The sequence below is a fragment of the Cryptomeria japonica genome, chromosome 3, assembly GCF_030272615.1.
Source record: "Cryptomeria japonica chromosome 3, Sugi_1.0, whole genome shotgun sequence".
In the NCBI taxonomy this organism is placed as follows: domain Eukaryota; kingdom Viridiplantae; phylum Streptophyta; class Pinopsida; order Cupressales; family Cupressaceae; genus Cryptomeria; species Cryptomeria japonica.
In genome coordinates, this window is record NC_081407.1 from 47,540,543 (window position 1) to 47,563,041 (window position 22,499).

The 22,499-nt window shown below is 37.0% G+C and overlaps 1 protein-coding gene across 1 annotated transcript in view; it reads left to right on the top strand.

Annotated features, from left to right (window-relative positions):
* LOC131033116 (choline-phosphate cytidylyltransferase 2) overlaps positions 1-11,612 on the top strand; it is a 54,271-nt gene extending 42,659 nt beyond the window's left edge. Inside the window, exons 6-8 of the mRNA XM_057964251.2 lie at positions 5,652-5,732; positions 5,860-5,970; positions 11,184-11,612. Of these exons, the coding sequence (XP_057820234.1) occupies positions 5,652-5,732; positions 5,860-5,970; positions 11,184-11,288 (297 nt within the window). The 3' untranslated portion in view covers positions 11,289-11,612. The remainder of the gene's footprint in view (positions 1-5,651; positions 5,733-5,859; positions 5,971-11,183) is intronic.
* The last annotated feature ends 10,887 nt before the right edge of the window (positions 11,613-22,499 follow it).

Consider the following 22,499-nt stretch of genomic DNA (forward strand, 5'->3'; position numbering starts at 1 on the left):
CATCGCGGACCAAAGTCCTTAGTATCCTTCTCATGAAGGAATAACTCATCTTGAACAAAAGCATAGGCAAATTTATGTTGAGTTCTCATATGGACATTAATTATATTCATAGTTCTAGTTTAATGCCTTGCCAAGGAACCCTCAAGGGTAAGAGCTAATACACATAAGAATACATGGAATTATTATTTTTGAAGTAATTAAGTGCAACACGCGCATCATACACAAGTTCTTAAAATCCAACCTCAAGACTAGGTCAACTGGTCAACACGACACTACACAAGCGTTAGACTTAACTCCATGAAACACCAACTGAATGTGGGAAAGGTCTTCAAAACCCTAGGACAAGGTTAATGAGGTGATTAGAGTCATACAAGACCCTTCCCAAGGCTACAAGACTTGATTTGGAGAATGAGACCTTTTGCTAAGTCTTAAGTGTCATCGATGGGCTCTAACAAGTGCCTACTCACACTTAGATGTCCTCGACACCATTTGAACTCAACCTAAACCAACTCAAGACACCTCTAAGAGTTCTCAGACGTCATTGCCTTCGCAACACAATTTAAAGGGAATTAAACTGAGCACTTGGGGACCTCAGAACCCTAACCGACTCAACTGAAGGACATAGGCGCCTAAACTGGACATAGGTGACCAAAAAAGACACTTGAGTGCATGGAGGACACTAGTGCGTCGTGCCAATGTCCTCAACTCGCGTTAGTGTCCCAAACTCTTGCTATTGTCCTCTGGATTGGTAGATCTGCGCTGACGACCTCTTGGATGTGCATTCGTCTTGACCTATGAGCTTCTCGACCAGATAGATGGGACCCTTAGACAACATAAACCCCTAGATGAAGAGAAAGTACCAATATAACACTCGAATTGAGTATTGGATGAAAAGGCGCGAAGACAAGGCATGGAAAGTGTCTCCGGGTCACTAGGTGGCACCTACAAGGCTAGACGAGAATCAAGTGGACCCTTAATGCATTCGATTCACCCTAAACTTTCCTAATTCACTGCCAACACTCTCAAACAAGTCCCAAATACCTAAAAACCACATGGGACACGTTACAAGGTCATTCAGATTGTCTAAAACGAACATAAAATGTCACTGACGCACTACTTGAATCCTACATGGATTCACTCAAATTCAACCGAATTTGCAAGACAATAATGGGAGGGGGCTAGGGCACCCTCAAGACACCACATGACACATTCTAGGTTCATATTAAACACCAAATTGAAATTTTCCTAAACAGATAGTTAAAATGAAACAACGAGCACAAGATAAAGATAGCATATCAAATTATCAATCATGCCTGATACGAACACCGACACATGTAAACTTCTCGAATTCATATTCAGCATCAATAGATTACATCCAACTCCATGAGGAGTGTTCAGTTACATAATTACAATGCTCGAATCCAATACATAGTTTACAATAGCAAGAATTGAAGAAAAAGAAGGGGAATGATAGGGAGAGATGATTGACTCTCGATGCTGATCCTCTAAGCCAAGTCCTCTAGTCCCCAACGACAGTTTGCAACACCACCCAACCATGTGGAACCCTGAGGTCGACCCCCCTTGCTTGTGAAGATAGTTACGAAACCCAAACACTCAAGCAAAAGAAGGCGCAAGGGATAAGGTATACACAAATGCCAACATGGAGTAAAAACTAAACATGAACAACACATAGCAAACATGAATCATGATGCAACATTGAATAAGAGATGCCGACAACAATACATTTCCATCATCATGGAGCAACATCAATTAAGAAAGGTGCCAAATCACCAATAAGCCAAAATCAAGAAAAGAGGATGCATCCTCAATAAACACTAAAGATTAGGAGGCAGGGCACCATTAAGGAGCAACACCAAATTTTTCATAAGGCACAATATTAAAATGCAATAACCAAAATGAGTAACAACAGTAAATCTTTCGTGTGCTACTTAATCTACTAGGACTTAAGATACTAGAGTGCAAGTGTAGGGAGTGTCATCGTGTGTGCTTCTGAAGATGCCCCACACAGAAGCGAGCATACTCTCATATGAACGAGAATGAGGATCATGCAAGTCCCAGTGCTACATGGGCTGGCAAGTTTCAATGTTGCATGTGCGTGCATGCCTTCCCAATACATCCTTGGCCTCATACTAGTGCTCAAGGCATGTTTAGGGCACCAATTATCTTAATTAATGTTTTATCCCACCCCATTTCACTTGATTAAGAGACTCCTCAAGGTGATTGCCCGTGTGCCACTTATGAACCCACTTTGATACGTAATCCTAGGGCTCATCCCATTCCAACGAATGAGGAAACAAATCAATCCAATCCACAATGATTTTCACATGGATTACTATTGCCAAACCAAGGCATAATAGCTCATTATCTCATCACTATTCACATATACTAATAATTGTCCAAAAATCTTATGATGACGGATCTGAATTGATCCACAAATGAAATTCCATAAATATAAACCATTGTTCCACATTATAATAACACATAAAAACCATCAAATTTCTCTATTAAATCTTATCACAAAATTGGCATAAAACCAGGCCCATGGCCTTGCCACCATTGAAGGCCTCAAGAAAGCTTCAAAAATCAAAGTTCAAGAATCCAAAATCTAATTAATACCCATTGGTTCAAACATGAACAACATGTTCTAATCATAAAATTACCATTCCCAACATTTTACACAAATTTGATGGCATAACCCCCAGGGCATCATTTTGGGTTTTCAATCAATGCAAATGATACTAGGCATGAATCCATTTGGTATAAACATGGAAATTGTTCTAAAATTAATTATTAATCAAACAAAACTGATTTGAATAAAAAAGAGGAGTAAACTTGGAGAAATCAATAAAATCCTACCTCAACATGAGCAAATTTGAGACTTGAATCAAAGGGCACATATTCAATGGTTGATTGAGTCCTTTGGACAGCAGGAAGATCTTCTCAAGACAAATCCAACAAGCCATCCCCTAAAAAATTCTTCCCCATCCAATCTCACCCAACAAGCAATTCAAAATCCAAGTGTAGTGTGGCTTGAAGAGGAAAATTACAGTAAAATGATTTAAGTGTCAAAATACTCTCTTTCCACAATATAAAGGCCCAGTTTTTAAAAGAAATAAAGTAATAATAATTTAAACCATTACTTAAAACCAATATTAAAATCCCCAAATAATCCAAATACTCAAATTAGGCAATTGCCTTCATTTTTAATATATACAAGGCATAATAAAATGTTTAAATATTAAATTGCCACATAATATTAAAAAATATAAAAATACAAAAAAATTGTCCTTATCAAGAAATGACAGGTTTTGGCTTGGGGTTATTTTGGCCAGTGTGCTATCTCCTATTAATCACTGTTGGGGAAATGGGCATGCTCAAACCTGTGGAGATAGGTGGAGTCGATGCCGTGTACATCATAGCTGAAGCACATGTAACAAATAGATAAGTATTCTCCAATCGAGGTCAACATAATAATGTGGTTAGTACATCATCATATAATCATGTCAAACTGAATATGAGAAACTGCAAAATCTAACATGTATCCTATCAATTGCAACAATGAGCATTTAATATCTTAACTGAATAAAACAACATAAGGTATCACTTGCCACATTTTAATAACTGATAAAATCAACTTTTCATTCTAACATTCATATCAACATCTTCAAATGCTAATTATGAATAATGACATCAATCTAACTCAACAATCATTTGGTACCGAAAGCACAATTAGTCCATGTTAACCCATAGCAACAACCTCAACATGTCTAGTATCCAAATCAGGACAGTTGTCACCTCACATCACTCTCAGAGCATAATCAGACACAGCACATAAGTTCTCACACCCAGGCACAAGAAGATAAACACACATCTCAATGCAATCAACATAATCATGATCATCATGAAGCAGTCTAACACATCACTTGGCCACACGAGAACATAACATATTTAAAAGCAAGGCATCAAATAAGAACCCAATATCAACATGTAGCAATAAAGCATCCATAAATATGGTCATAAGATCACAAAATATCCACATCACCCAAAATGCAGAAAGGTACAATTATAGCCACAATGCCAAATTCAGCTCAAGAATATGCAAAACAGAAGAGCAAATGGGTGAGACATTACATCTAGGACTCTCTTTTAATAATCACAGATGGTATGGCATAAAGCTTATTTCTAACGTTATCAAACTTTTCTGGTGCAATTGGTTTTGTTAATGTGTCTGCTGTCTGCTCTTGTGTCACACAATATTGCAAAATCTATCTTGATTGTGTCTTATCATTTTTGAATATAATGAAAATATACCAAAGCATGCTTTGTGCATGCATAATAAACTAGATTGTTGCTTCCTTTGAATATCTTACGGATCGGCAAGGAACCTTATCAACCAAGGCTTCACAAGTTTGAACGGCAGCATTTTAATACTTCACATTAGTTGAGGAAAGAGCTCTTCCCTGCCGTTTCTGGGTAGCCCAATAACAACTCTTTTTTGTAGGGCAAAACCGTATCCTGGCTATAAGATCTACTAGCATCTTGTCCGTATTTCAGAATTCATTTTGTTTTTTTTCAATAATCCATCTTTGTGTAAACTCATGAAATTGAAATATGGCTGACTAGGAAAAATCAAGGTGCCCCTGACCATCTTAAAAAGTGAATGCCATTTTGTGAGTAACTATTGGCTGCTAACTTCAAACCAGCCTACATAGAAGCAGACACTCGTTGAATTCTACTGGTTGTGTTTATTTTGATGATTAAGTCATCCACATAGATAACGAATAATTATGTCATCATCAGAACTCTTGACATATACCTTTTGACAAAGACTTTATTTGAATCAATATTTACTATCTAGTGAAATGGAAATCAATTTTGATATACCAGGTTCAGGGATCCTGTTTTAAACAGTAAAGAGCCTTGAGAAACTTGTACATAAGATCTTAATTACTTCTAACTTCAACCATTTTTGGCTGCCATACAGATGTCTTCTAGAAATCTTTCTTTAGAATTGCACTCTTCATGTTCATCTAGTGGACTTTCCAGCCAATTTTTGATACTCAAATGCATTTGCAATGAAAGATCTGTTAGTGGATTTCTTTCACTTTCTTGTTACTGATTGATCCATTTCCGTTGTTTCTGTTTATGCTTTAGATAATTTTTTTTGCTCGAGTCTTTTTTGCGCAGTTTTTTGTCTTGCAAATCAAAAGCTATCCTGTAAGGCTTTCTTTTGAAGATGTAATGCAAAAATATTAATTGCAAGATTTACAAAATTTACATGATAATCATGTTAATATAACAATGTTATTCATGCTGATTAATGAATAAGTTTGATGCCACTGCAATTTGTTTATTATTGACCATTAATCAATCCCAGCTGCATGCTCTGATATTAAGTGTTTAACATTTCGAATAACATTGATATTTTGAGTCTATGGATATCATCTCTAGAGTTCTCATAGGCTATTATTATTTCAAATAAGTGCAAGAATTAGTGGCTTGATTATCCCAAAGGATGGGATATTATTCAGTAGATAATAAATATGGAGCTTACTGGTAAACCATAATCTACTTCATACTCTTATTTGAAAGGATGGGTTGTTTAAATTGTTCGTTAATGTTTTGTTCAGGAAAAGCAATTGAGGGTCAACATGGGCATAACTAAATTACGCCAAAAAGTTAAGGAGCACCAAGAACGGGTAGGGCAAAAGGTATGTTGTTCAATTGATTATATTTCCTTTTGAAGTTTGCATGTAACTTCAAGTACATTTTTTTTTTGGTTGAATTCCATATTTTGCCAGTCAGCCTGTTTAGGATACAAATAAATTTGCTGTGCAGTTACACACTGTTGCCAAAACAGCTGGAATGCATCATAGTGAGTGGGTTGAAAATGCAGATCGATGGGTTGCTGGATTTTTAGAAAAGTTCGAGGAGGGCTGTTATTTAATGGTTAGTATGACCAATATTAACTGGTATTTTTATGTATCTTTTTTGTCATAAATTATAAAATTAATTTGTTTGAGTGCTTTGCTTCTCTAGTTTTCATATTTCTTTTAGGTGAATAGCCATTTTTACAATATATCATTATATTGTCTAGAGTAAATTGACATTTCTATCAAAACAGAAGAGATGTCGGTAAGTCTGAGCATCCTTGCACAAGGTTTGACAATCTCATTCAACAAGTTGATTAATAACTTACCATACTTTTGCCCTTGGTCTGCTTCGTTGAGGGATCTAAAATCAAATTTTTGTGTTTTACAAAGGGCTTTGGAAGGAAATGTCTGCCTTTTTGATTGACCAAATTGTCCTGAATCCTTGATGACTATACTTGAATGTACTATAGCTGTACCCTTATGCATATAAAAATGTTAATGGTTCTTTTTAAAGTTATTAGCTAGTTTGGTTTCAGTCTTTGATCTTGTAATGTTTACAAATGAAAATATATCCAACTGATTTACTAACAAAGTTCCCAGTGTGTTCGGTGAAGATTTTAAATGTGGGTGAAAGTGCATAAGTTGCAAAATTTTTCACAACACTAACTACATAAGATTTCTTGCCAGAGTATAAATTGGCCACATTTTAAAATTACTCTAGAACTGCAAGAAAGCATACATGCCAAATGACAACATCTTTATGATTTTTCCTTTAAAAGTGTTTGCTTCTGGATATGCTTAATAATAAATATCCTCAAGCTCTAAAATTTCTAAATACATAATGGAGTTTTCATTAACATAAACCAAAGTAAGGATTTAATGTCAAAGAGGTTGGAACACACAAGATATTGGTTCTTCTCAAAGATGTAAATATCTTAATCGGCAATAAATCTTTTGACTGAAATTTTAAAAAAAATCGGGAATTGGCGAAAAATCGGGAAAAAATCGGGGGAAAAAATCGGCAAATTTATCGAACATTTGAAAATATATAATTTCTTAAAATATTCTAAAAAAACACACATATACATTAAATTTATAGAACATGATAACATATTAACATAATTTATAACATTAACATTAAATTATAATATTAAGTTATTAACAATTTAACATAATTTATAACATTAACATTAAATTTATTAACATAAAAAAACACACTTAATAACATATTAAATTTATAACATAAACATTAAAAAACACAATAACTAAAAACAGATGAATCCACGAGAAGAAATTGGTCGGAGGCTTCGGGCATCAGGGAGCTCAGTCGCGTGGAATGAAGAAGCCGAAAACACATTTTTTGATTTCGCGTCCGTTAAAACTTCCTGCATTTTCTTATTTTAGGGTTCCGATTCCTGTCAAATCAAAACACGCGATATTCTGTATTTTTTGCGCGATTTTTTCCTCTCGAAAAATGCGATTTTTAAGGGAAAATCGTAGGCGATTTTTTTGCCGATTAAATCGGCTGGGCATTTCACTCCCGATAAATCGCGATCTAAGCGATTTATAGCCGATTTTTTCATAAGCCCACCAAAAAGCATAAGTTGGCCTGAACAGTCTGAGTTTTTGTGTAACTGGCTGTATCATTATTCAATCTTCCATTGAAAGCCATCATCTGGCTTTCATATTTCTCTTCTTCAGCTTATTCTCTCCATTGCCTTGCTGCTCTTCCAAAATTTGTCAAGTATTGAAGATATCCAGGATGGTGAAATCCATCCAGTGGTTGAGGTCTTAAGACTCAATGTATTTTTGAATTAGAAAGGAGAGTTTTCAGTTGATTGATTGAATTGTCCCTAATGTGATCTTCTTTGGTAATTTCATTACAAATGGGGATGACCATAGCGTTGAGTTTTGGCTAATCTTTGATAAGGTATTTATGGTTATTTCTCCCATCCAGATCTTTGAATTCTTGTTGGAATGCACTCCATAATGGAGATAGAATGAAGTATGATAGGAAGGTGGTAATAAAATCCTCAGCAGATACAAGAAATGTCTCATTGTTCCAGTGCTTGCCCTGGAAAGCCCCACCCCAGTTCCACATGTGCAAGTCTTTCAGACAATGGTGATGAAATGTGGAAGCAAGAGGCAAGTGATTAAGGAAGGAACTGACTCAGCGATGTCACAGATATATAAAAGAATTGAAATTAATAATTGTCATTAGTAATAGTAATGTGGTAAGGGGATGATGAAAAGTGATATTGCAAGGAGAAAGGTGCATGCTTAAGATCCCCAGTATATAAGAGGTTCTAGGGGTTATAATTACCAGCATTGCATTGTCGAATGCTTGAATCTAGCCTTGCATTCTCCAGATGAAATTGTTTCAAGGAATCAAAGGGGCAAGAATCGATTTTTAGATGGCTATCTTATTGGAGGTCAGCATGGGCAAGGTGGTTGATGATCTCTTCATTTGATGCCTCTAAATCAATTGACATTTCATAGGATCTGGCTGGAGAGGTTGTTTTGTGCTTGGTGGGATGAAATTTGCCACACTTTTGTGATACTAAGGATATGGTTAACTTGATTCTCCAGGCATTCTCCCAATTTTTTTGAGAAGGGTGCCTGACTTTCAATAATATCAAGTGTTTGATTGTATTTTGCCAAATGGGACTTCATGATTTTGGAGTTGGTTTCAAACTTTCAACTATAATAGAATCAATTGCACTTGAATTGGCCAATCGTGAACCTTTCCTGATTGCAGACGCTTCGGTTGTGCATCTCAACTCTGAACCAGAATGTTGATTTACTTACATAGTTGTGATTCATACCTCCAGCACCTGGTTCATCTGTGCAATTCAACACCCAACCATAATGTTGGTTTACTTCCATAATTGTGATTTATACTTCTAGCACCTGCTATACCCAGGTTGCTCTTAGAGCAGTAACCACTGTATATTTCCACTAGAGAGTAGGGTACTATGTACCAGCATGATAGAATCAACTTTGTCAGCCATGCCCACTGCATCTTAAATTACAAAATTATTTTATCAATTTTATGTACTTAATAATTTATTTTATATACTTAATAATTTTCTAAGTTTTGCCAAGCCTTTCAACTGAAATTTATTGAGGCTTTTGTTGATTTTTTTTTTCTAATCATGATCTTATTAGTTCAGCATTGTCATTGAACTTCTGGTCTATCTAATTGCTTCGGAGCTTTTCCTTTCTGTCTGCACCACCTTGTGTAACAAATTGGTTACTCCTCTGCCGTGCAACTGGTAGTAGTGTTGGGTGTCTCCTGTTTGCATGAATTCTAACTACATATATTAAATCCAGGACATAGAGACGAAGGGACCCATCTTTGGATGATTTGTTGTGCATGCTTCAATTAGGTATGACAACCCCATTTGGTTTATCTGGAGATTTTTCAGCAAGGCATTTGTCAGTAACTTAACCAGGTCATTATGCCAGCTAATGCTAAGCTGTCGTCTGCCCATGTTTTCCTCCGTGTTTGCCAAGCTCATTTAATGTCTTCATTATAAGTTGGGTCAGTTTGTCCATGGTGTTGAGATTCTAACTTATATTCTCAACCATAGATTCCATTAGACACTGCACTCATCATTGATTTTCTTTGTCGGCCAATTTACATTAGATACAGTAACTCATTTTGAGGTAGGTTTAGCATTTTAATGTCATGCCTCCACCATAGAAACTCAGATCACAGCATTTAACAAATCATTAAGTCCAGCAAAGGAAACACAGAGGAGCGACAGTCATGGGCAGCGATTCCTCCAAGGCATACATTTCTTATCAAACAATATTAAGAAAGCATTTATTGGTTTTGAAAGGGCAGCGATTAGCAAGGGAGGGACACTTCATTTATGAGTTGTGTACCTTGTGAAAGTTGTGATTCTTCATCCTTTCATGGGATTAGATAAGGTGGATGTATTCATTGGCAAGAGTCATCGAATGATCAAGTCTGATTTGGAATAGAATTCAGAAAAAGTCACTCAAAAAACTACAGCAATCTATAATATCAAGGAAAGTGATTGTTGCAATATTATTGTATTTATTTATCTCAACATAAATCTGTTAGGAAGCTTTAAGTTTACTTATTTAATTAAATTGCCAATCCATCAAGAAATATAGGATTAGTAATTTTTTACTTGATTTCGATCAGCAATCATCTTTGGAATCAGTGTGAAATGTTTGATAGGAAGATGCAGCAGTACCGGTTCCCTCAAGTATGTCAACCCCAAGATGGATAGACTGGAGGTCCTGCCATACTTGTGAGCCAAGGGGCCAAATGGCTTGGAGGCTCATTCCGTGCCCTTGGGCTTGGTTGAGGACACTCTCCTGGCATCCTATCGAACTTTTCCATCGGATTCCTTATATGGTTTGGCTATTGGAAATAAGCTATGAAACATATAAAGATGAATTTAGGATATTTTTATTTCAACAAAGATTATTTGCATATGATCATAGACCCTTGATATTAATGTTTTGATGTTGATTAATTAAGATTTTCTCTCAATTGAATTGCAATTATGCAATTTTATTATAGAATTCTATTTGTAAATAAATTTCATTTGTTGGAATTGCTATTTTTTGGGCAAAATTAGTTATATCCATGACTATTAAGGGTACCGCATAGCCAGTGTCTAACCCTATCTCCCAGTGTTCCCATGACTACTAAGGGTACCCTATAGCCAATAGGTATAAAACCTGGGATTACAATTTGAAACTTATAATCCCCTACCACTTTCCCAAAACAATCTGGGCTGTACGGTGTACCTCACAGCACGTTTACACAAAATAAGATTTCTTCTCTTTCATATTAAACGATCATTATTTTTAACAATGTTGTAAACTTAAAGTCTCCTTTGATTAGTTATGTGGAACTTAAACACATGATAAATGTTTTTGTGCTTTTACTCTTAGAAATTACATTTATCTTATATCATAGATGATGGAACAAAGTTTTGAGTTATCTTGTTACACAATTTTATTAACCCCATCTTAATAGGACATGAGATGAACGTCTCAACTTTTATTTTACTAACACATGGTTGTGAGCTCCAGTTGTGATAATTTAAGTGTGACAAGTTCAGTGAAAATCTTAGTTGAGCGTAAATCTTTTTGTTTTAATTTATTGCAAACAACTATTTTATTCAGTCCAGTTCTCAACTGTGTGAACACCATGGTGACTAATGCTTTCCCAAGTGTTTATTAAATTTTTTGTACTAAATTGGAAGGCTGGCAATACTTGATCCATTTGTATATCTTGTTCAGGAAACAGCAATCAAGTCTCGGATTAAAAGGGGTTTGATGACGGAGCAGTTGAAAAAACGAGCATCTTCAAAAATGCTTGCTAGCTCATTGCAACAAGTATCGTAAATTAACTTGTTGTTAAGGGACTATAACACTTGTAACTATGGACACTTTATTCAGGCTTGAAAGTTTATATAGCATAACTCTCAGTATGATGGGCTGAAATATGGATCTATGAAAATTTTTAAATTTCCATAGGTCAGTCCAATAGATGCAATTTAGTTTTTGTGTATTTGTTTTATCCTTGCGGCTTTTGAAGGTTTCCAACCTGATTTATTTAGTTACTCTTCCCTTATATCAAAGCTTTCTCCTGTTGAACACAAAATGCTGTAGTGAATTTCAGTGTACAAAGGCAATGTATAATATATTTGTCAAAATCATTTGCTTGCATTGCATTGAACATTGAATTTATTGATATTTTATTATTTTCTGTAGTTAAATTGCCCTATGCACTGGATAAACTTTGGTTTCTTAAGTCTAGAAAGTTGAACCGGAATCAACTATATAAGAACCAGCTTTGTATTCTTTCTTGTTAAGGGAAAGAAAAACATTTCATTGATTGATAAGATTGAGAAATATCATTTTTGGTTTCTAAATTTACAAAAATTTGCAGGAGTGTCTGGAATCTCCTCTTTGTTTAAGTTTACAGAATACCAAAATTTATGTGCATTTCAGTAATGGGAATAACACACTTTATTAATTTGTGATAGTCAAGAAAGCATAGGGTCATTGTTTTGCTTCAAAAGCTTCTTCACATCTTAATACAGTATCACTATATGATGGATCTGGCTTATGGGGTGCATGCAATTGTTTTATGGGTAGAAGGGAACGATTACAGTTTAGATAAAGAAAATGAAGCAGTTTAGAAGGGTAGGTTAGTCTCTGCCACTCATACTTAAATGCTGACAAGTGTTCATTATGACCAGAAATCTACCAAAAGAGAGTAGTGGAGAAGGTAATGAGAGTAGTGACTACTGGCACATAGGGGGCTCGAACACCCCAGATCCTGCAAAGAGAAGAAACAAATGCTTGGGAGGGAGTTAACCACAGATTGAGAGAAACAAATGTAGTGCCTAATAAGAGTTTAATAACTCCCCCTAATTCTTCGAGAATAACTTGAAACAAGACTATTTTATTAAATCCACAGTAGATACAAAATAGATGGAAGGGCACCCTTTAAGGATATCCCAACAGTCTAAAGGACTTTCATGTTCTCATGATCTCATCATTTAATTTTTTTTTTTCTCTTAAGTACCATCTTTATGTTCCTTAAGATAAAACTCCTTAAATACTTATCTCCGTCCCTTGTTGGTGTTAGCCACCTTATTGTTCCACCAGTAACATGGCTGTTTGAATATATATATAATCCCTCAAAAAAGATTGGGGCTCCTTAATGCAGTCTGATAAGAATCAATACTTGTTGATCTACTTATTAGAAACATTATCGACAATTAGAAGCCAACTGCCTTTCTACAAAGGCTTACTGACATCTGGAGATTGGCATATTTCGGGGCTGTAGGGCTTGAAATTTAACATCATTTGGCTTGCCTTACATGTCTTCAATTTGAAACCTCATCTAACTTTCAAAGAAACCATCCATTGATAATCCTTTTAGAAGCCAGAAACTGTCTTATTCATTGTCCAGTCACAGAAAAGGGTTTGAACTTCACCATTATTTGGAAGCTCCAGGAAAGATTAGTTTCTTAGCTTTTGATTTATCACTTTTTTTCAAAGCTTGTCAAAATGTAGAAGAAAACATCCATATATGCCCCCTTTGCAAGTGAACCTTTGACCTACTTGTAGACTAGCCCCAAATAAGGGCTCAACCTTTTAGATTCTTTGGAGGTGTGGAGGAAAGGCTAAGGGTTTTTGCTTTACTAACATATCTTTTGAAAACTTTTTGAAACCATCCAAGTTTCCAATTATAATATTTTTGCAAGAGAGAAATTTTGAATAACTCACTCATTGTCAATCCATAAATAAGCATATGAAATTCAATATTATAAGGAGGAATGTAGGTAAGATTTTAACTCCTTGACTTTCTTTACTATTCCAAAATTTATAAGAAACCATCAATCTCTAATCTCCTTGCAAATGATAAAATTCAACTTATTTGTTGTCCATCTGGCATATCTCTCTGATTTTTTACAGTTTTCAATAAAATCCCACTCTTAATTTTTTCCTACTCGTGAGTGGAGATAGCTTATGATTCATATCTGTAATGGCTCTTTCACTGCAACATAAACCCTGTTGAAGTCTTTACTTATCTTAGTTACCAACTCTGGTTTAATCTGGTTCAAATTGTGTTTGGCCTGGATTTTTTGCACCAAACAGAATTGCCTGTTTTGGTCTGTTTTTTTCACTCACTAGAGGAATACTTTTAAATCCTTTTTGAACATTCTTGATTTCCAGTTTTTTTTTTTGATCATTTGAACAAATTGACACTTTCATATGTGGTAACCAAGCTATTCATAGAGGAGGCCTGTGAAGACTTGTGAGCTTCATACAGGATGCACAGGTTCCAAATTGGAGGAGGGTAGGGTATGCATGCCTCAAGGTAAATTGAAAAGTCTGCTTGTGCTCTCATACAGTACATAGTCTTTAACTTGGTAGTGACCTAACAGCTAAAGTGGCAAAAATATGTAACTTGAGACCTGTTGACGTGTATTTTATACACCATCATACACAGAATAAAATACCATTAGGCATCTTATCCTCTCTTGAATAAAGTCTCTAACTGCTGAAGATTCGCATAAAGGATCAGTTAGGAAGACTCCAAGGTTTTGGTTAGTAGGGTCTCTACGTGTGGACAAGCTTCCAGCGGTATGATGTGATTTGCTGTATCCTTCAAGGGGTCTTACGCTTCCGAAAGTTCAAGATTTTACTAAACTAAAGAAACTTTCAAAAAATAACAAAAGAGTAAGGTTTTCAAGGGGTATAATCTAGTCTAACCCTAAGAATGACTTCGTGTAGACATGACTTGGCAAGATTTAACCAACTTCAATTTTGCCATAAGATAACAACTCAATTGAAATTGATGCGATCTTCTAAGGTAACAAGATGATATTCAATACATCAAAGATCAAAGATACTACCACAAAGGTACATATCTAAGGTACCATAATGATTGAAGATTAAGGGACTCAAGGTATTCTCCAGTCGACCACGCAAGGCGTTCCTACAATTAGCAAGAAGCTAGTGGTTTGGATTACGAATCCTACCAAAGATCAAGTTTCACACTATGTCCTTCAAACTAACACACTACTTTGATTGAGTATGATTCAATTGAATTGAACAACCATGAAGATAACCAAGAAAGTTGCAACAAAACACCATAACTTCAATATTTCATTGATTTTCAAGTCATCATATACAACAATTGCTTGAATTCCTTTCCTCAAAACTCAATCTTGCTACAAAATAAAATTGCTTCTAGCTCTAATCTCTCTAATACAACAAACTCTTTGATATCTAACTATTACAAATGAAATGAAAAATGAGGGTATAAATAGCATCCTCAAGTACAATGAAAGGTCTAGATTGAAAGTAGATCAACGGTCAAGATCATGACACCTAAACTCTAATTAGGGTTTGTTACAAATGGCCTCCTTTTTACTGAACAATATTAAATGCATAGCCAAATATTAAATTTGGCACAAAAACCTAGGAGACATAAACCAATGACAAATAAGATGCCATGTCATCTATAACAACCTCTCATCTAGAATCTTATTCCCTTTCCAATGTTCTTTTTTAGCATATGCAATGAATCTGGATACGATTCCTTCGATTTCTGCAATTGGAATCTCGGGAAGATTCTTCATACTCTCTTCCAAGTGGATGACCTGATCGAATGCATCTAGAAGAGCTGTGTCCCAAGTAGGTTCAAGTTCCTTCGTTCTTTCAATCAGGAGCATGGTGGCAAACATTTGATCATATTGCTCATCTGTAACATTAGCGTCCTTGCAAAAGATGACCTTGATTCTATCCTCTAATTCCTGCATATCCACATCTGTCTCGACCTCGATCCTTCTGCCAAGAATGGTACGAAGTACCTCAAATACTCTGTCCTGGATAGGATTGATCACCTCCTCAACTTGGCTACATTTAGTATTGATGTCCTCGAAGAGAACACTCTTCATATGGAGTAAGGTTGACCACTGAAGCAAACTGTGAGGTCCTCCATCCATGATCTTTTCTTGCGCTAAGACCTTCCTTGATGTGTGTCTAATTACTTTCAAGACATGAATGATGACATCTTTGGTATGGGCAAATGCGGCTACTGTTATCATCAAATTGTGGATTATCTCAAGAACCTGGATAGCTTGATGAATAATCTTCATCATCGTTGTTACAAACTCTATGGCCACTGTATGAGATTTATCCATCCAAGTACTTGTACGCTGGACCATATTCCTGAATCTTTCTGCCTCATTGATTGATTGAAGTGGAAGTGCCTGCACTGGTGATCTAGCTGGATCCTGACGTCCCAAAGGTTCATTGATGTGACTGAAATATGTCCTCCATGCACCGACCTCTCTCTCAAGCTTTCTATTCTTCTCCATTTCTTCTCTAAGCTTGTCTTTCAATGCTTCAAATGAATCGGTGGCATCATCCAATGTCTGCTCTGCTGTGGATGGTCCTAGCTCAAATGTCTGTATATCATATTCCTCTGCTAAGATCTCACCTTCATATTTGTTTACTGCCGGTGTAGCTATCTGCAGTTTTCTGGATCCAGTCTCATCTCGAATCATCTTGGACATCTTGGTAGCCTTCCTCTTTTCTGTTACTTCGTGTGAACGTCCAACAAGGCTCTCTAAATCAATTGCATTGTCCTCGTCCTCCACTACGATCACCTTGGTTAATCTTTCCTTCAACCAATCTGGGATAGCTGATCTTGTCTCTTGAACTTGTATTTCTTTATGCACTATTTCTTCTTGTCTGGGAGGAGATGTTATTTCATTGTCTTCTTTATCTTCATCTAACTCATAATCTTGGAGAGATCCATCTGGTGACCCTTGCTGTGCCTGTCCTTCTTCCTGCCCGTCATTCTGTACCATCGACTCCAGGGATTCTTCCACTTGAAGTGTCCTCTTCTCTGGTCTAGAAGATGTACCGGATGAACGATCTCGGTTGGCCTCTTGTTTCTTCTTGGAAGATTCTCTCTGTCCAGGTCTCTCTTTCCTCTTCGAACCTCTTGGATGGAGATTGCCCTCACTAGCACATGAAGGTTACCTTCACCTGAATTTCTAGGATTAGGATTGCCTTCACTCACACTAGCTCCACCTTCGGCTGGTCTCTCTTCCAAAGTGAAAGTCATAGCTATGCCTTGCTCTCTCAACTTCTGATGTTGTACGTCAACCCATCTGCGAGTACAAGACAAAACTGGAGCCATTAAAGCATCTAAATCCACGACCTCGGGCTCATTCCAATCCAACCTTATTGTTTTACTTTCTCGATCATAGGATGACTGGATATGTCTGCCACTGTCCTGTGCTTGGTCGGCCACTCTGTAAATCCTGCATCTCCTGATGAAATCCAAAGGCAATCTAGAATGCATTTTTCGTTTCACTTCAAGATCATCTAAGAGATTCATCATAAAATCTTCGATTTGGCACTTATGCTTAAACTTCCTACCGACTGTCTCCTCTAAATGTCCATGTGGATCAAAGCTTTCTCTTAAAGCAAAAGATGAAAAAGAATACAAGGCTAACTCCTTCTCTGCGTCATCCATGGCTAAAGCATTAGGACATACCTCAACTGAATTGCCCAAAATGATAGGTACTGGAATTCCATTCCCATGTCTGTGTCTGAATGCCTTCGCATATTCTGCCAACTGCCTTGTTACTTCAAGTAACACAATTCTGTCTGTCGGATATCTTGGCAACATGAATGGAGGTAAAGGACATCCATGCACTCTAATATAAGTGAACTTCGGAAACTGAATAAACCAAGCACCGTACCTCTTCACCAATTCCTGTGCATCTTGAGATAATCTGTTGTGAATTCCACCTTGCAACGTCCTTGTGATGTTCATCGTGAAGGTATCATTAACTAACTTGTAGTTGCTTCCTGGCGGATGATGCAAGTAGGCATAGGAATCACAAGCTCTGACCTCGCCGGGTCCTCTTCCAATCACTCCTCTGTGAGGTAGTCCTGCGTACTCAAAACTCCTGATCAAGGCATAGATGACGTATGAACTCATGTGGAAGGACTTAGTAGCCTTGAGTCTCCTCAACTGTACGTCCAAGCAATGGCTAATCATCCTAGCCCAATGTATCGTACCTTTTCCCTGAACAATCACCTGGATGAAGTAAAACATCCACTTCTCAAAGTAGAAGGCGTGAGGGGCTCCTGTAACTCGGTTGAGCATTGTGATCAAATCTCTGTACTCCTCCTGGAAATCAATCCTGTGCGGTGTGTTCGGGATCTTGCTTAGACGGGGACGGCTCTTGAGTAACCAGTTCTTATTAATTATGCTTAGACAAGCATCTGGATCATCTTTGTACATTGACCTGGCTCCTTCTATGCTCTTGTATATCATGTCCCTGTGCTCTGGAAGATGGAAAGCTTCACTTATAGCTTCCTCTGAAAGGTACGCCAAAGTGTTTCCCTCATTGGACACGATCGTTCTGAACTGTGGATCATAGTGACGAGCACACTCGATCATCAACTCATGGCACTGAATAGCTGGAGGAAAGCCGGCCGCCTTAATGATGCCACTCTCGATTATTCTCCGGGCGACAGGTGATGGCTTGCCAATGTAAGGGACCTCTCGAAATTTTTTCGTGCTAAAGTTACCCAAGTTGGTATCTCCAATGTTGCTCCACTTAGACACGATCTTGGTCTCCACTTCTTCGGTCCTCTGATCTTCTTTCATGAGAGCTGAACGACTGGTGGATGCTCCCGCCTTTGGGGTTGCCATACCTACACAACATTTCATAATGAAAAACTAGATCTTACAATATGTAATCATAGATTAGAGAATATTTTAGGAAACTTCATGATAAGTCTTTGAGTTATCATTTCCTAAAAAACGATTGAGCTAGGAATTCAAAATTCAAAATTCAAAATTTAAGCTATGACGATCTAAAACTTAAAACAATAAAACCAAATCGCCATACCTCACGAGAGATCTAACTCTAGAACGCAAATGAAAATCGCCTAGGCAAAATTGACGTTTCAACGTGATCTTCAAATAAATGTCTTTCTTATCAATATCGCCACCTTTGATATGTCCTTGACGTAGTCTCTAATATCTTCTTCAAGTTCGCACAATATGAAACTTTAGATTCGCACCACCTTGGATAATATTTGCGCCTTCCTTTGGATATAAATTCGCACCTCCTAACTTGAAATGAAATTCGCACTTGAACACAATTTCGCACTTCTCCCTTTGTCTTCCTCAAATCGCATGTAAGAGATGAAAATGATAATGTGAAAATGACGATTCTCACCTCCCTTTTATAGCGCTCACCTCATATTCTCCTTGAGGCCGACTTGGTAATTAAATAAGGCAATTTAAATGATTTTTAATAAATAACAAGGCCGACTCTCACAACCCAAGCGCTCCTTTTGATTTTTTATTAAATTAATAATTAATTATTAAATGCCTTCATTTTTTAATATAACAATTTCGATTTTTACAAGGCAAAACAATTAATTAATACCAAGCGCAAATATTAAATGCCATTTTAAATTAAATTTTCAATCCATTGATTTTAGCATTTAAAATAAATTTAAAGAAATGTGTTTGAGCGCCAAATTTTGAAGATGAAAATTACGTACCTCATCGCCCTGGTCCCTGACTGAGGGACAGGAGTGATCCATCAACCTTGTCTCGATACTTGCACTTTTAACGTTCAAAGTCTTGATCTCCACGTTGATTTTGTCATTTTCGCTAGGTCCTTCGAACTTGAATGTCTTGCTTGTGCGAATGAATGCATCTCATGACCATTATCGCCCTGGTCCCTTAGAGAGGGACAGGAGCGATCCCTATTCTTTACGTGAGATTCTTCGTTCTTGGTTTTGATTCCTTGTTCATTACCTTTCAAAAGACGTTTCAAACCTTTTGCAACTTATTTTGTCATGATCTTCGAAGGATAACGAGTGCTTGAGCAAATATCGCCCTGGTCCCTTGGAGAGGGACAGGAGCGATCCCTGTGTCCTGGCTCAAATTTGCAAACTTTTGATCTTTATTCTTCATTGTAAGGCGAAAAACAACATTGTTTCTTTACCCCACGCTTGTTTTTCTTGAATTCTATAAGGCATTTAGGAGTTTGGAAGGATCATCGCCCTTGTCCCTTGGAGAGGGACAGGAGCGATCCATGTGTTCTAGCCAAAATGCGTCATCTTTCATCCTTGGTTCCTCGTTCATTGCCTCTTAAAGGACGTCCTTGATCTTGTATAAACTTGCCTTGACATGCATTTGAAGGAAAATGAAGGATCCTATGCAAATCGCTCTGGTCCCTTGGAGAGGGACAGGAGCGATATAGCCTCTTTGTTCAATTTGATGATCATTTAACGTTTAACCCTTTTGCATATCACCTTGTTATGATGCCTTAGACCTTGTGTGATCTGCAAAAACCTTGACCTCACGTGATTTTTGAGAGATTTAGCCAATATGACTAATATCGCTCTGGTCCCTTCCTGAGGGACAGGAGCGAACTTAGGTATTTTGAGCTCGTGTTTACTTTGTTCAACTTGCCATCGCCTTCATCGCATAAAATAAAGTCCTTTTGATTCCCTTGGACATTTGGAACGTGATCAATTTTCAAAATTTAGAGCCTTTATGCAAATTTCGCTCTGGTCCCTTCCTGAGGGACAGGAGCGAACTGGGATATTATAGTGCAAATCTTTCAATGTTGGCGACCTTTGATGTTTTGTGCTTGATGAAGATGCTTTGAAACGTCCTTGCCACCTTGTTCTTCGCCTTGGAGTGTCTTAAATTTGGAGGAACGGCAATATAATCATCATATCGCCCTGGTCCCTTGGAGAGGGACAAGAGCGATCTTGCTCTTGTGGGCTTCATCTCACTTTATCATCTTCGAAAATTATCTTCAACGGATCCGTTGTACCTCCTTTCATTCATCCATGCCTTGGGATTGATTGTAACTTAGCAAGAAATTTGTCTAAAACAAAAATCGCTCTGGTCCCTGCCTGAGGGACAAGAGCGAACTTGGGCATTTAAGTCCCTTGTTGACGTTTCATAATCTTCAATTTATCTTCAACGGGTTCAACTCACCTCCTTTCTTGCCTTCAAACTTATAACTTGCTTGATTTTTGCCCGAATTTTGCCTTATGAAGAATTTCGCTCTGGTCCCTGGGAGAGGGACGGGAGCTACAAAGAATTTCGCCCTGGTCCCTGACTGAGGGACAGGAGCGATTTTGGCATCTTGGGTCATTCTCCTTCACGACGGCATTTCAAATTATATTCATTTGGCAAAACACATCTCCTTGGACCTCTTCAAATCATCAAGTCGTAAAAGTCTTGCAAGGACAAAGCAATATTTGATTTGTAGCTCCGGTCCTTCACTGAGGGACAGGAGCGATTTTGCTCCTTGAGGCATTTCCATGTTCATGAAATTCTTCAATTTATATTCAACGGAAAGGTCACGCCTTTCTTTATTACTTCCAATTCGAATTTCATCTTGATCCTGCAGAGACAGTAAGATATTTGAAAACGAGCTCCGATCCTTCACTGAGGGACAGGAGCGAACTTGCTCCTACAAGCCAAAATATCAAGATTTCACACATTTAATCACTTCACAAGGCAAAAACAAATCATTCCAAATGCCTAGGATCAAAAATCAAAAAGGTCAAAATTAGTCAATTGGACAAAATTCATATAACACTTAGACAAATTTAAGCTCTGCACTCAAAATTTCCAATTGAAAATAGACCATTTTGGCGAATTCATTGCATTCAAAATTGCATCCTACGAAAGGAGGCTCAAAAAGCTCTCAAAACTAACTGGATTCTGGCCTGAAAAGACGGCAATTAAAACCCTAAGGCTTGACCCTAAATCCAGACAATTGACTGACTAACAAAACCCTAAAAAACGAAGCGAAAGGCAAGCGAAAAACGAGCAAAAAGAGGGGGTCCCCATTTCAAATGGGGCGATGTGTGAAATGGTCACAACAAGACCATGGCCTTAAAAGCGTAAATGATATCTATTTTTGCATTCCATTACACTTTCATCTCCTTAGTAATCACTGTTATGACCAGTATGATTGATAGTTTACCTTTTGTCCACAATATATTGTCTCCATTTGTTTTGCAAAGCAATATCCAATGAAACAGTTGGGATATATTGTTATTTCCTTGACATTGCACATGTAGCATCTATTTGGGCTTGTGCCATCTTCTGTTTGAGTGATTTTCTTTGGTTTGTGTTTCCTTTTCTACCAGTAAACATCATAAATGTAAAAAAGTTTGGGCAAAGTACTTTGGGTGCAGGTCCTCCTACAAATATACTCCCCACTAGTTGACCCTTCTCCTTCAAGAGATTTATTTTATACACCCCTCTTGTAATTCCTATAGCATCCTGTATCCCAGAACCGGAGATCCTTCTCTTCTACCTGTTTGCTGAAAATGATCCCAAATTTGGAGATTTTCTATAATTTATCTTTTCTTGAATCCTTGATGATTTGTATTAGAATGACAGGGAAAGCATTATAGAATTCTATTCAGATGTCCTCTGGGCTCTGATCATTGACAACGGATTTCAGGAGATTTGCATTCAAATCTTAATCAAAATGTCTTTTCTTCCAAATGTGATTCCTTGAGGTTTTAATAATTGTTTTTTTTAAAGCTCGTCTGGAGAAGCATTCCCCTACAATACTGAAACTAAGTTAACGTTGAGGTATTTTGCTCATTGTGCATTCACGGTACAAGCTTCGCATTTAGTGTTTTCATCTAAGTTGCTGAATCGAGGGATTTATTGGACTATTCCGGGTATATGAAATCTACCAGAATCGGATTCTGAAATTTGTCTCCTCTGGGTTCATCTGGGGTTTGTGTTTTTGGATGCTGAAATGTTTAGTGATTCTAGTTTTGATCTTTTTGATATTCTTAAGACCTACAGTGATCTTTTTCGTATTCTTAAATGAGATTCTAGTTTGACCTTTTTGATATTGAAAACAGAATTTAAATTAGTATGTTATGTTTCAAAATTTGAAATTTGTAATGGTTTTGTTTAGCATATGTATCAGTATATACATACATGCATATATGTGTGTATACATACATACATACATACATACATACATGCATATA